The sequence below is a fragment of the Felis catus genome, chromosome D3 (assembly GCF_018350175.1).
Source record: "Felis catus isolate Fca126 chromosome D3, F.catus_Fca126_mat1.0, whole genome shotgun sequence".
NCBI lineage: Eukaryota > Metazoa > Chordata > Mammalia > Carnivora > Felidae > Felis > Felis catus.
This window is the reverse complement of record NC_058379.1, coordinates 15586638-15599328: the sequence shown is the minus strand read 5'-3', so window position 1 is coordinate 15599328 and position 12691 is coordinate 15586638. Positions and strand designations below refer to the sequence as shown.

Here is a 12691-nt window from a genome sequence, read left to right as displayed (position 1 = left end):
ATCAAATATCAGGGTGGAGATATACCCGGGGAGATCGCCAAGTTCTTACTTAGGAGACTCTAGATTCTTCTGAGAGAAGATGCTCATGGAGGGCGGCGGCTGGGAGTGCCTCTCTTGAGAATTTGGTATTCGAGGTGATGAAAGGTGAGAGGAGAGGCTGTTGGACTTTTGCCAAGGTGACCTGAAACCCTTCCAGAAACTTATGAACTCACCTGGGCAACTGAGCCTACCTGCCCCCCACCCCCCACTTTTTTGGTATCAGCAACAATGATACTAACTCAGGTGCTGGGCAAAGTGTATCACCTCTGCTTTACAGTTTACCACCTTGGCTAATCTTCATGAGACCCTTATGAGATTGATTCTTTTAGTATCCCCACTGGAAAGATGAGGAGCCTGAGGCTCAGAGAGGTTAAGCCACTTACACACAGACACACAGCTAGGAAGCAGCAGTCAGGTTCAAACCCAGGTCTTCTGACTCCCAAGTGCTTGCTCTCAGACACTGCCTTCTAAAGATCACACCATCCTCTTATCCTAGGGACTACACTCAGTCAGTGCTGGGTGAATAGTAGGTGCTCACGTGTGTCTGCCTCATCCCCACGCTGTCTTCTCTCACTTGTAGGGAGGGACACAGCCCCTCGTTGGAAGAATGTGTGCGTGAGAGATCCTTAGGGTCCCTGTGTGGGACATATCACTGCTTTGCCAGAGTCTCCTAACCATACTCCCCAACCTCGATCTAAAGTAAAAATCAACCAGCTCAAAAATGCATGGGACTGGGGGAAGGAAGCAGAGCTGGTAACCCAGCAGATTTAATCATTTGACAGCCGCCCCTGCTGGGCACACAGGGACGGGGGGGGGGCGGGAAGTGGGGGGCAGGGAGTGGGGAGATGAATGAGGCAGCAGACAAGGCTTCTGTCCTCTTGGAGATGGGCAATGAAGAAGTGAACAAGTAAACCAGTTACATAGAACTGTGGAAGGAGTGCCCAGGGTAGGCGGGGGACCAAGAGCCTACTTTCGGCAGGTGGAAGTCATCGCTCTGTCCCTGTACGCACGCACTTGCTCCTGCCTGGGATCCCCTGTCCTCCTCCCCTTTCCTGGCCTGACCCACTGTGCTCATTTCCCGGGCCATCAGTCAGTTTTCCTGCGATGCCTTCCTTGAACCTCCTGGGCTGCTTGGGGAGTCCCTTTGAACTTACCCACATCCTGGGGTCCAGCGGTGCCCCCCTGACTAGCTATGGTAGTGGGGCAACCGGTCTGTAAAATCAGCATCAAAATAGTACCTGCCTCCTAAGGACCCTGTGAGGATGAAATAACGTAGTTTATGTTGATATATGTGAAGTGCTTGGAATCATGCCCGGCACACAGTGGGTCTTAGGTAAGTGTTGGGTGGCGTTGTTGCTGGCGTTATCAGTACCTTTGTGGCGGCTGGTAACACGCCACACCTCTGATACCACACCTGAGAATTTAAGGTGACATTTAAGATGTCATGTAATTCAGCGGTTCCTAGTCCTGGTTTCATATCTGCATGACCTAGGAAGCCTTTAAAAACACTGCTACCTTGGGACGCCTGGGCGGCTCAGTCGGGTAAGCATCTGACTCTCGATTTTGGCTTAGGTTCTGATCTCACGGTTTGTGGGTTCGAGCCTCCACGTAGGGCTCTGTGCTGACAGCACAGAGACTGCTTAAGATTCTCTCCCTTCTCTCTCTTTCTCTCAAAATAAATATTTTATTTTTTTAACGTTTTATTTATTTATTTTTGAGACAGGGAGAGACAGAGCATGAACAGGGGAGGGTCAGAGAGAGGGAGACACAGAATCCGAAACAGGCTCCAGGCTCTGAGCTGTCAGCACAGAGCCTGGCGCGGGGCTCGAACTCACGGACCGCGAGATCATGACCTGAGCCAAAGTCGGCCGCTTAACCGACTGAGCCACCCAGGTGCCCCTAAACATTTTAAAAAACACCACTGCCTGGCACCTACCCTCAGCAATTCTTTTTTTTTTAAATGTTTATTTTTGACAGCGAGAGAGACAGAGTGTGAGTGGAGGAAGGGCAGAGAGGGAGACACAGAATCCAAAGCAGGCTCCAGGCTCTGAGCTGTCAGCACAGAACCTGACGTGGGGCTCGAACCCAGGAACTGTGAGATCATGACCTGAGCCGAAGCCGGATGCTTAACAGACTGAGCCACCCAGGCGCCCCAAGCGATTCTTCTTATTGGGGGTGGGTGGGACTCAAGTGTGGGTGGCTTTGTAAAGTTCACAGCTCATTCTGATGTGTAGCCAGCATTAAGAACCACTGGCCTGACCCAATTTCTTCAGGTGAAATAACTATAGCACTCAGAGAGGGGCTTGATTTGCTTAGGTCACAAGACTCCTTGGCCCCTGCCTCTTGGGAAGTTGGATCTTCTGATGTCCTCCAGAACCCCTGTCTGTCTCACGGCCTTCACCATGAGGAGGGGCTGTGTGTGTCCCTGGGACTGCAGACGCTAAGGGTGCTGGCTGCATGCTACCTCAGCTGCACCCCTGGGCAGCTGCTAATCTGGCCTGAAAGAGAGCCATCTCCAGAAGCCGCTCTCCCTCTCTAGCAGCCAGGACGGTGGAGGCTGGGAGGGGGAGGGGTGCCTCTTCAGACCAATAGCCTAGCCAGAAGAACACCTGATTCCTGCAACCAGGGGCCAGAGCAGGACACAGAAAGGTGAAGGCCTCTTCGGTGAGTCATTGAGGGATGACTGGCATCACAGGGACGGCTTCCCGGCAGACACATTTTCCAGAAAAAGTCATCAGGGGCCCTTACGGAGGGCTAGCTCTGAGTTATGGGGCTCCTGCCTTCAGGGGTAAAGAGGTGCAGCAGAAACGGTCCTGGGGCCCACAGACCGAGGTTCAAATACCCACCGGCTCCGTGGCACTCCCTCTGTGACTCTCAACTTTCTTATCTGTCAAATGGGGCTAAACAGGGTTGTTAGGACAATTAAGGAAGGTAATGCCTGATGAGGTTCGGTGCGTGCATGATCATCGATCCATAAAAGGTAACTATTATTATTATGACCACTATGATTTATCAGTGAAGCCTCATAAGGGGACTCTGGTTGCTGCCTTGCGACAGCCTGTTTGGGAAGAGAGAAATCCACGTGTGTGTGGTGGTGTCATGGCGGCTGTGACAGAGAGCAATGGATGTACCCCAGCGAGGTTAATCCCACCAGTTGATCTTCAAGGGAGATTTCTAGAGGGGCAAGCTACAAGGGGAGGTGACAGTAGGTAACCTATTTTGTTTGCTCTTTCTCCCCCAGCTGATACCCTAGTCGGGTGGAGACATTCTGCTGTAGACAAGGGGCTGTATTCCTGAGGACGGGGGACCTGTCTGGCCCCTGGGATGATACACATTATCCGTATGTGTGTTTGCATAACTTTTTTTTTTTTTTTGCCTTTGCATAATGTTTGAAAAAAGATTGAGTTAACGCACGTTTTGAAAATCAGGAAATTTTGTCTAAAAATTCACATTCTCGGGTTACCTGGGTGGCTCAGTCAAGCGTCCGACTTCGGCTCAGGTCATGATCTCAGGGTTTGTGAGTTCGAGCCCCACGTCGGGCTCTGCGTTGTCAGCTTGGAGCCTGGAGCTTGCTTTGGATTCTGTGTCTCCCTCTCTCTCTGCCCTGCCCCCACTCGTTCTCTCTTTCCCTCTCTCTCTCTCAAAAATAAATAAACACTAAAAATTTTAAAAAATAATGAAAAATAAAAATTCACATTCTGTTGAGAAATGGGGAGATCTGGCAATCCTGAGCTGAGCTAGCGATCTGGCAATGGTGTCCTGGATTCCCCGGGTCCCCACAGTCCTAACCCTGCTGCCTTCTCTCACCTGCCTGTCCTCATGGGTGTTTTCAGCCTCTGTTCTCTACGGCAGGAAGCTCCAAAGTCGGACACCGAGAACATTTCTGGAGGCCTCCACAGGGCCTTGCAGGAACCCCACTGTTCCCAGTTGGCCACTTATGGCTGTCGCCACGAGCCCCACTCCCACGGCTCAGTCTCGGTTTAGGGAATGGTAGTCACGCTCACTAACATTCACTGAGCATTTCCCACACACATGATTTTTTAGAGCCGCCATCCATTTAATTCCCACAGCAGCCCAGGGAGGGAGCTACTGTCGTTTCCATTTCATAGATGAGCAAACCAAGTCCCAACAGGGTGTCGTCCTTGTTCAGTGCCACACAGCTAGTAACGGCAGGGTCTATATTAGAATCCAGATCTTTGGGGCCCCAAATCTGTGCCCTGCACTGAACTTCCTCCTGACCATTAATGCATGGGAGAAAAATTCTTCTACTGAAGAGAACTGATGACCCTTTGCATGAACTGAAGTCTTGTGGGGCAGAGCAGTGAACAGTCTGGGATCTGGGGTCGGCCTGCCTGGGTCCTATCATTGAATCCGTGGCCTTGGGCAAGTGACTTTGCTTTTCTGGGGCCTCAGTCTCCTTCTTTGTAGGAAGGAGACTCTAATGCCTACCTCATAGGGTTGCGATGACTAAGATACTGCATGTAAAATGCTTAGGGCAACACAGTGCCTACAGGTTTGTTTTGAAGATTAAAGAAATGTGTTGAGCAACGTGACAATGTGTACATGCATCAGGTACTGCTTAGACGTTCTCTGTCCCTGTCTCCCTGCCACCCTACCTCCCTCTCTGCTTCTGGGCACCCCCCATAGACAGAGGATGCTGGGCCACATATGAGAACACCATACCATGGAACCTTTTATTATAACAGAGACATGTTTCGTACAGGCTGAAAAATCAGAAACCCCGGAAAGGTTATGCTTAGCTGTGGACACCAGAAATCAAACAAGCCATGGCCACGGTATCACTAGGTGGAGGGCAGGGTCCCAGGATGCTGGAGGACACAGGAGCTTCCTCCCTCTGATGTGGATGTCCCAGGCAGAGGCTGGCTTCTCAGGCCGAGCCAGGCTGGTACCGGGTCCCCTTGTTTGGGGTCTTCCGGATGAGAATTCCAGCCCCCGGTGTGGAGAGGTGGCCTTGGGGTGCACCAAGCCTACTGGGCTGATATAGTGGATCCTGCTAGGTCCTTGGCCAATGGCTGCTTGAGCGAGCAGCCAAGACTTGGGAGAGAAAAGACCCTGCAGAGAGTTCTCAAACATGCACCTGGCAAGAAAGAGCTACTGAGAGAGTGGGACACGGAGCCAGGTGGATCTGAGCTCCAGGGAGTTTAGGCATGCCAGCTCCCCCTTCCCAGGCCTCAGTTTTCTCATCTGGAAAATGGCAACATGACCTAGGTCACTGGCTTGTTAGAACAACCATACAAAATATGTCCTGACACGTAAACAGTGATTAAATCCAGCGAACGCTGAAGCCTTCTTGGTCTCTCCTTTGAGATCTCTGGATGTCTGGGCTTGGAGAGAAGTTCAAGCTAAGAGAGAGGGCTTCTTTAACCCAGGATATAAGAGTTATATAAGGTGGCAGCACTAGAAGGCCTCCCATTTTTGACTGTGGGACTCAGCTACTACAACCTTACCCTGCAAATGAAGTCCATGCTTGGTGTTTTATTTCCTTCCTTGGGAGACATCCTTCAACCTATAGTCGGCAGAAGACATATGGACCATACATCTGACAGTTTGGAGCTCATGACATCAGAGTTAGAACCCCTTCCCTCCACCCTGCCAAGAACACTTCGGCCAAATCCCATTTTGCAGATGGTAACACTGAGGCCTGAGACCCACTCCGTTTCATCCAGACAGACACACACGGGCCAGAGAATCACAAAGGAATCCTGTTCCAGTCTCTTTGGCTCAACTCATTAGAAGATGAGGCATATCTTTTCTTGGCCAGAGAAAAGGAATTACAATTTTGTCTCTCTCTCTCTCTCTCTCTCTCTCTTTTCAAGGAGTTGTGACTTTTTAATAGAAGTTGGTTCGTGCACAGGCATTTTATTCCTCAATTAATTTCCATCAAAATGAGGTTTTCCCGGAGATAACCAGTGTTTTAGTTCCATTTGAGTTTAATTTGTATGACTGAAGACTCCGTTTCTGCCAATTCCAATTTGCTGGGTGATTCTAGCACTCATTACCTGGGGGATAATGCCCCTGCTGCAGACAGCCACACCCAGACTGATTGATGGACCGATTTCCAATAGCAATTTAGGGGAAGAGGAGTCCCTCTCCTCTCTCAATACCATTTAATAAATAGGGAATAAATTATTAAATAAGCCATGATCTGATGAGGGGGCCCCCATCATGGTATTTACAATGCAAAACCCAAAACCCAAAACCCTCAATAAATATAAAAAAAACAAAACAATAGCCACAGACAGAGAGGAGATGCCAAGTCTCAGTACCACTGGCTCATGCGTGCAGAGATGACAAGGAAGAGGTTTCAGGAAAGCATTGCTTGATGACACTGTATCTAAGCAGAAGTTCCTCAACTGGATGCAGCTGGCTGATGGAGGAGGGAACATTTTGAGGAATCCTGGTTTGTTTTTTAATCAAACTTTTCGGTTTAGCTGGAGAGCCAAGCAAGGCAAGACAGATGCTTGTGAGATGATTGTGAATATTCATGGAAAAGAATATAGCAGGAGACATGATGGGAGTGAGACTTAAAAAAAAAAAAAGGGCTTTGGAACCTTTAGGAGTATCCAAATGTTGGCTCTCTCCAAGGAAAGCCTTTGGGAAAGAGGACGGTTCTGAGCTAATGAAATGATGGGGGCTCTCTGAGACTGAGACCCTTGTGTCTTTCAAACATCTCAATTTTGTTTTTCTGAAAGACTGACTTTCCTTCACAAAGAAAGGAAGAGACAAGAACGCGTGCGGTCAGACCTCGAGGGGGCTTTGAGTGAGTTAGCTTTTAATTGAAGGAATTCACATACGTTTTATTCTAATGATTGAGAACCTCCTGAAAATGTTTGAGGGTGTTCTCCTTTTTGCTTCTCAGTCCTGGTGAACTCACTCTGTCTTTAGACAATTTCCCAGCCCTCAGGTCAACATTCTGGATTGTATCTCAAAAACTCGCCTAAAAAGGGGGAATCTTTGGCCCAGAGGAATGAAGCGATCTGTCCAGGTTCATTCATCCAGAAAGGCTGCAGGTGGGCTGTATGTTTCTGGGCCTCAAGTCACACCCCCCAATGCTGGCTTTTAAAATAAATGCTCGCGGGGGCGCCTGGGTGGCTAAGTCGGTTGAGCGTCCGACTTCAGCTCAGGTCACGATCTCGCGGTCCGTGAGTTCGAGCCCCGCGTCGGGCTCTGGGCTGATGGCTCAGAGCCTGGAGCCTGCTTCTGATTCTGTGTCTCCCTCTCTCTCTGCCCCTCCCCCGTTCATGCTCTGTCTCAAAAATAAATAAATGTTAAAAAAAAAAATTTTTAAATGAATGCTCGCCACCAGCAGATTTCAGCCGATTTGTCTCATTCCCTGGAAGCAGAAGGTAATGTGGGCAAAATAGGCAGAGAAATAGGGATGTGGAGGTGTGGGGGGCCGGGGCCTTTGGTTAAGCAAGGTCACCAGCATCCCAAGAAGCTGTTTAATTTCGGATGCAAAAGAAAGGAAATGTAAAGGTAATTAGAGAAGCACATTGGGCAAGAGGGAGGGACAGAGGTTTTCCCCCTGGAGGCGTTTAAGCAGCCTTCTTGCAACTTTCCCCTGGCTGGAGGTACTTCTTGGTTGGGATAGAGCGGGGTAAAGTCACATTGCCAGGGAAACGACCAGGGATGTTGCAAAAGTCTCACCAAACTCAAAGCTAGACCAGAGAATCTGGCAATTTCAAAACAGTGAATGATGACTTTGGAAAGAGGGTGGGGGCGGGGCCTCTCTGGCAGGCAGCAGGAAGACACTGCCAGTCAGAGGGGCAGGACTGGTAAAGAAAGGCCTCTAGATCCTGGCTTGATGTGACCCTCAATGACCTTCTTGGGGGAACTTCCGGCTGCTCCTTTCATCTTGTCTTTTTTTTTTTTTTTTTTCCGTTCTCTAATTTCTGAAATAGCTTTGTGCTCTTCCCTGATGGAAAGCAGGAGATCCCAGCAAAAGGCTTCTACGTTGGGTCTGTGTATCTCTCCTAGGGAGGTTGATACCACTCCAGGAAGCAGTGGGCCTCCTGCAGAAGGAAGAGAGCAGCCTGGAAAAGCCTCAGTGCATGGGGAGAAGTTAGCTACAATGGAAGCAGAAGGATGTGTAATTTACACGAAACCCACCAGGATGCTCAGAGATGCTTAGGGAGTGATCCTGCCCACTATTGTCTCTGCTGGAGTAAGGGTGAGACCCCATGTGCATCTTCTCTCCACTCCCTCAGCCCAATTCCTGCCCTGCTTTCTCCTTGTCCACTCAAAGTTCGATCCCAGTGCTAAACAGTTCAACCACCATGGGCCCCCCAAACGCAAGACGGCTCCTGCAGTACTGACGAAGAAGCCTCATCAGTGGGCGACATACAGTACATCCGTCTCCCAGCAGGTGCCTCCCTAAAGCACTCACACCGACGATTTTGACGCTGCAAGTTTTACCTTAGCTTATGCTAACTTTAGACTCCAACCCCCATGTGAGCTGTGACTCCAGTGTATCATTTCAGGCCTTTAGCTCACAAGCCTTGTGGATGTTTTCATTTTTCTGATACCTCAGTGAGGTAGCTGGTGGGCAGGGAGCTGGGGAGCAAACCTGAACCTCACTGACATAACGAACCTTAGGTCTGAGGTGTCCCCTTCCCCAGGCCAATTCCAGGCTGTTTGGACTTAGAGCTCTGTGGGTCTCACCTGCGGGAACAAAGCCAACATCCCTAGCTACATCTGGCCTCTCAGATCTCATCCACAAAGACACGAGGGAAAAAAAAGAGATGCACAAAAATAATTCAGAAGCACCCCGCCCCCTGCCAACACACACACACACACACACACACACACACACCTCTCCATATAAATAAATAAATAGTTGAATACTGCTAATGGCAACCAAGGGAGAGAGAGAGAGAGAGAGAGAGAGAGAGAGAGAGAGATCATCACATAAATAAATAAATAAACATAAATAAATAAAATAAATAATAGGTTTGCTAGGAGCCCCAGGCAAAATGGTCCCCTAGAGTTGTCTGAAGGCAGTCTGACGGGAGGCTCCCAGGCCTCTCTCACTGCTGTCCTGCTAAGGAGGGTCCGTGGCTCCAGAGGTTCTGCGGCTCGGAGAAGACTTTGTCTCCGTGATGGGAGACTGGAGCCCAGGCTGGTTTCCCGGGCAGGGAAGAGGGTTATTTACAGTTGCTGTACATGCCCTCCCAGGGCACCTGCCCCTGTCCCAGGCACCTGCCATCCGGCCTTCTGTGGTGACAGCACTGGCATCTGTCAGTCTTGGCGGGTGGGGCCCAGGGCCGGGCCAGAGGGCATCGGGGGAAGGCCAGGTCACCCCATGCTGTCTGGGGCACCTCTCGCTGCTCTCCTGGTGGAAGAAGGACTTGCGGGAGTTTGCAGGGCAGTTTCTGGCCCCACGGGCTGATGGACTGGGAAAGACGAGGGGTCGGGGAGACGGGTCACTGATGTCAAGAAAAGGGATTTTTTCCCAAATGCTGTCCCTGGGGTGTGAAGGAAGAAGAGTGTTTGGTCCCTGCTTCCCCATAGCTCGCCCCCCAGTATCCAGAGCTGCGGACTGTCCCCCCTCACTATCTCCCTCCATGCCCTGCCCTGCCGCTGTTGCCACCGCAAACTTGACATTCACCCACAGGGCTCCGGAAGGCCGGTCAGCTGGTGAGGGGGGTGCCCAGGAGTTTATTTTAAGGACCTTCTCCCTCACACCCCTGTTCTCAGTGCCTTCTGTGGGTGAAGCAGCTGGTGGTGTTTGTGTGTCAGAGATCAGCTTACCCATGCTGCCCAGCCCTGGGCAGGGGGAAGACAGGGAGAGGGCAGAAATAAAGGTGGGCTCTGGCTGACAGGAAGCCTCGGAAGCCATGGAGTTCCCAAGCCCCTGTCCCCCCAGACTCTCTGGACTTGGGTCTTTCCCCAAAACCTGAGCTACTATGCCCCATCCCAGCAACATTCCTGAGAGGCAAAGGGGGTAGCTTAGGCTGAGGGCGGGTTTAGATGGTTCAGCCACATTGGGTGGGATCCAGGGTGTGGCAGTCTGGGAGGTGGGGAGGGGGCAGGCGCACTCCAACTGGAGGGTAAGGCCAGACTGGCTGGCGCTGGGGACTGGCAGCCGGCCACGGCCCTGGGGAATGTTCAGCAGATGGTCCTGTGGAATTAAGCTGGTGCCAGCCAGTGGGGGCTGAGGCAAACTTGGGATGTGGGGCTGCACACCAAGCTGTCCTGACTGTCCACTGTGTCTTTTCTCAGTGAGGTTCAGGGGCCCTGTGAACAGCCAAGAGGCTGTCTAAGCCATGTGGTGGCCTCTCCGTTGCTAGAATCTACTGGACTGCTCTTCCTGACTGTGCCGAGATCTTGGGAGCGGCAGAATGACCCTTGCCCTTTGCTGCTATATTCACAGGCAGAGAACCCATCTCCTACCTCCTGACACTTCTTACCAACTGAAACATCCACATTCCCCACTCAGATAGGTCCCCTTCTATCCCCCTCAAGCATCCTCCGGGCCTTTGCTTGGGCCTGTTTGGGGAGGTGAAAGGCGCGACACCCTCTCCTGGGCCTCACTGCTCTTGGTTTCCTCTCATCCCCTCCCACCCCGTGAGGGTCCACACACGACGGGATGAGAGGAGAATGAGGGCAGGTGTGACAAATGACTCCTAGCCTCCCATATGCATCCTGTGAGCAGTGGGTTAGCAAAACTCTGTTTTTCCTGGCCAGGCCCAAACTGTTGAGTCACGAACCCATCGCTTCTTACAAAACCTGGAGGGTTTTTGTGCCAACAGAGGATGGTTCTCTCCATATGACCAGGCCTGTGTTGAGCCCCAGGGTGGTGCTGGTGGAGGCTCCTAGCAGCTTGACATAGAGGCCGAAGCCCCTGTACTTTCGTTTCCTACCCCCCAGGAGTGCAGGAAGGACAGGGTCCAGGAGCCCTCAATGTCTGTCACCAAGGAGAAGGCAGGGTGGGCAGGGAGCGGGGGAGGCCGGCAGAGGGAAAGGGCCCCCCACCCCCCAGGCAGCCGGCTCAAAGGAGGGCCCTCGTTTAGCGCCTCGTGCTGGAGTAGCTGTCTGCTGAGCTGTAGCTCCGGCTCCGGCTCCGGGAGCCCAGGCTGGGGCTGCGGGAGCCCGAGCTGCTGCTAGTGCGGGTCCTGCTCCGGGTGCGGCTCCGGCTGCGGCTGCGGCTCCGGCTGCGGCTCCGGCTGCGGCTGCGGCTGCGGCTGCGGCTCCGGCTGCGGCTGCGGCTGCGGGAATAGCTGCGGCTGGCAGAGCGGCCGCTGCTGCCGCTGTACCAGGAGGAGGTGCTGCTGAGGCTGCTGGATGAAGACGGGCTGGGCCGGTAGTAGGGGATGGGGCGCTTCCGGGCACTGCGGAGACCAGAGGGAGCTTGCTCGAGGGCCAGACTCCGCCCAGCCTCGACCCGGACCTCGCCAGCCTGGTCCCCCGGGAGAGCGGCATGGCCTTCCACTTCCCAGGCTCTTAGCGGAAAGATTCTTTTTAAGCCCCTCTAGCTGCCCTCAGACCGTCCAGGGCAAGGTCTCAGCCCTAGCGCTGGTGTCTTGAGAAGTGATAACCTCACTTTTTAACAGAGCAAGCCGGGGGCTCAGAGCCTCCAGCTGGCGAAGGAATCTACGTCTAGACTTTAATGGCAGTTTTGTTTTGCTATTTTTACTTTTACTAGAACCTTCTATTTATGGTAAGAGAGGCTGATTTTCCATTTACTATAGTATACTGTGGTGTATTCCTTTTGAATTAGATGTATGGACCTCTAAGAAAGGGCATATCTATTTCCAGACATTAAGTAAACAGTGGTACACTTCCTAAACAGACGAATCAAAAGATGCTGCTGGGTGACTGAAGTTTGGGAAACACTGACTGGGTTCATCAAGATGGACTGTTTGAGACCAACTAAGGAAACGAGAGAGCCTTTTAGAAATGCCACTTTGTCTCCCTCCAAGTCAACCCCAAGGACACCTTTGGTCACCTTTGGTCAAGGGTGTAGGAGTCCCTGTGTACCACGGTGATCTGTGGGATATCTGAGAAGGTGATGCCGTTACCCCCATTTTATTGTTTGGGGCACAGGTTCTTTTTCCTCCTCCAGGTCATCTCTGGGGAGGAGGAACCAGGCACCCGAACCCCGCTGCAGCCCCATCCTGTGGGTCTCTGAAAGGAGTAGCTGACCCTTGGAGGGCCAGGAGGAGGAGCCCAACCGATTGCCAGGAGCCAGTTTTAGGGCAGCTCTCAGCCACTTGTCCCGGTTTCAAGGCCTGAGGAATTTGGGTCCACTCAGAACTCAGGCTTCTCTTCTATGGCTTTTCTCTGTGAAGAGCTTACTGGTTAGAAACCGTATCCACCTAGTCTGTCTATGCAATCAATAGCAATGGCATGCCTCGGGTTTCAGTGTTCTGCATTTAAGTTTACAAAGTGTGTTCACATCTCTTTGCCCCCTTTCATTTCATTTTCATGATACTCCTGGGAGTTATTTCCTTCAATATTTCATGGGTGAAAACACAGCGTTTGGAAAGTGAAGAGACTTTTCCTGTTCATCTGGAAAGTGGCACAGCCAAGAATGCACTCCAGATTCAGTGCTCTCCCCCTCTTAAGTCCCTCTGGCACCCAGACGATCCTTTTGCCCTCTCCTCAGTTGGTGCAGGGTATGATCAGAGTC

At 51.7% G+C, this 12691-nt stretch overlaps 1 protein-coding gene across 4 annotated transcripts in view; it reads right to left on the bottom strand.

Moving 5' to 3' along the window:
- Window positions 1-8994: 8994 nt before the first annotated feature.
- Window positions 8995-12691, bottom strand: part of SRRM4 (serine/arginine repetitive matrix 4) — a 474160-nt gene continuing 470463 nt past the window's right edge. For all 4 annotated transcript variants that reach the window (XM_045042073.1, XM_045042072.1, XM_023241473.2 and 1 more), the window contains one exon: window positions 8995-11390. In XM_045042073.1, the coding sequence (XP_044898008.1) occupies window positions 11069-11390 (322 nt within the window). In that variant the 3' untranslated portion in view covers window positions 8995-11068. The remainder of the gene's footprint in view (window positions 11391-12691) is intronic.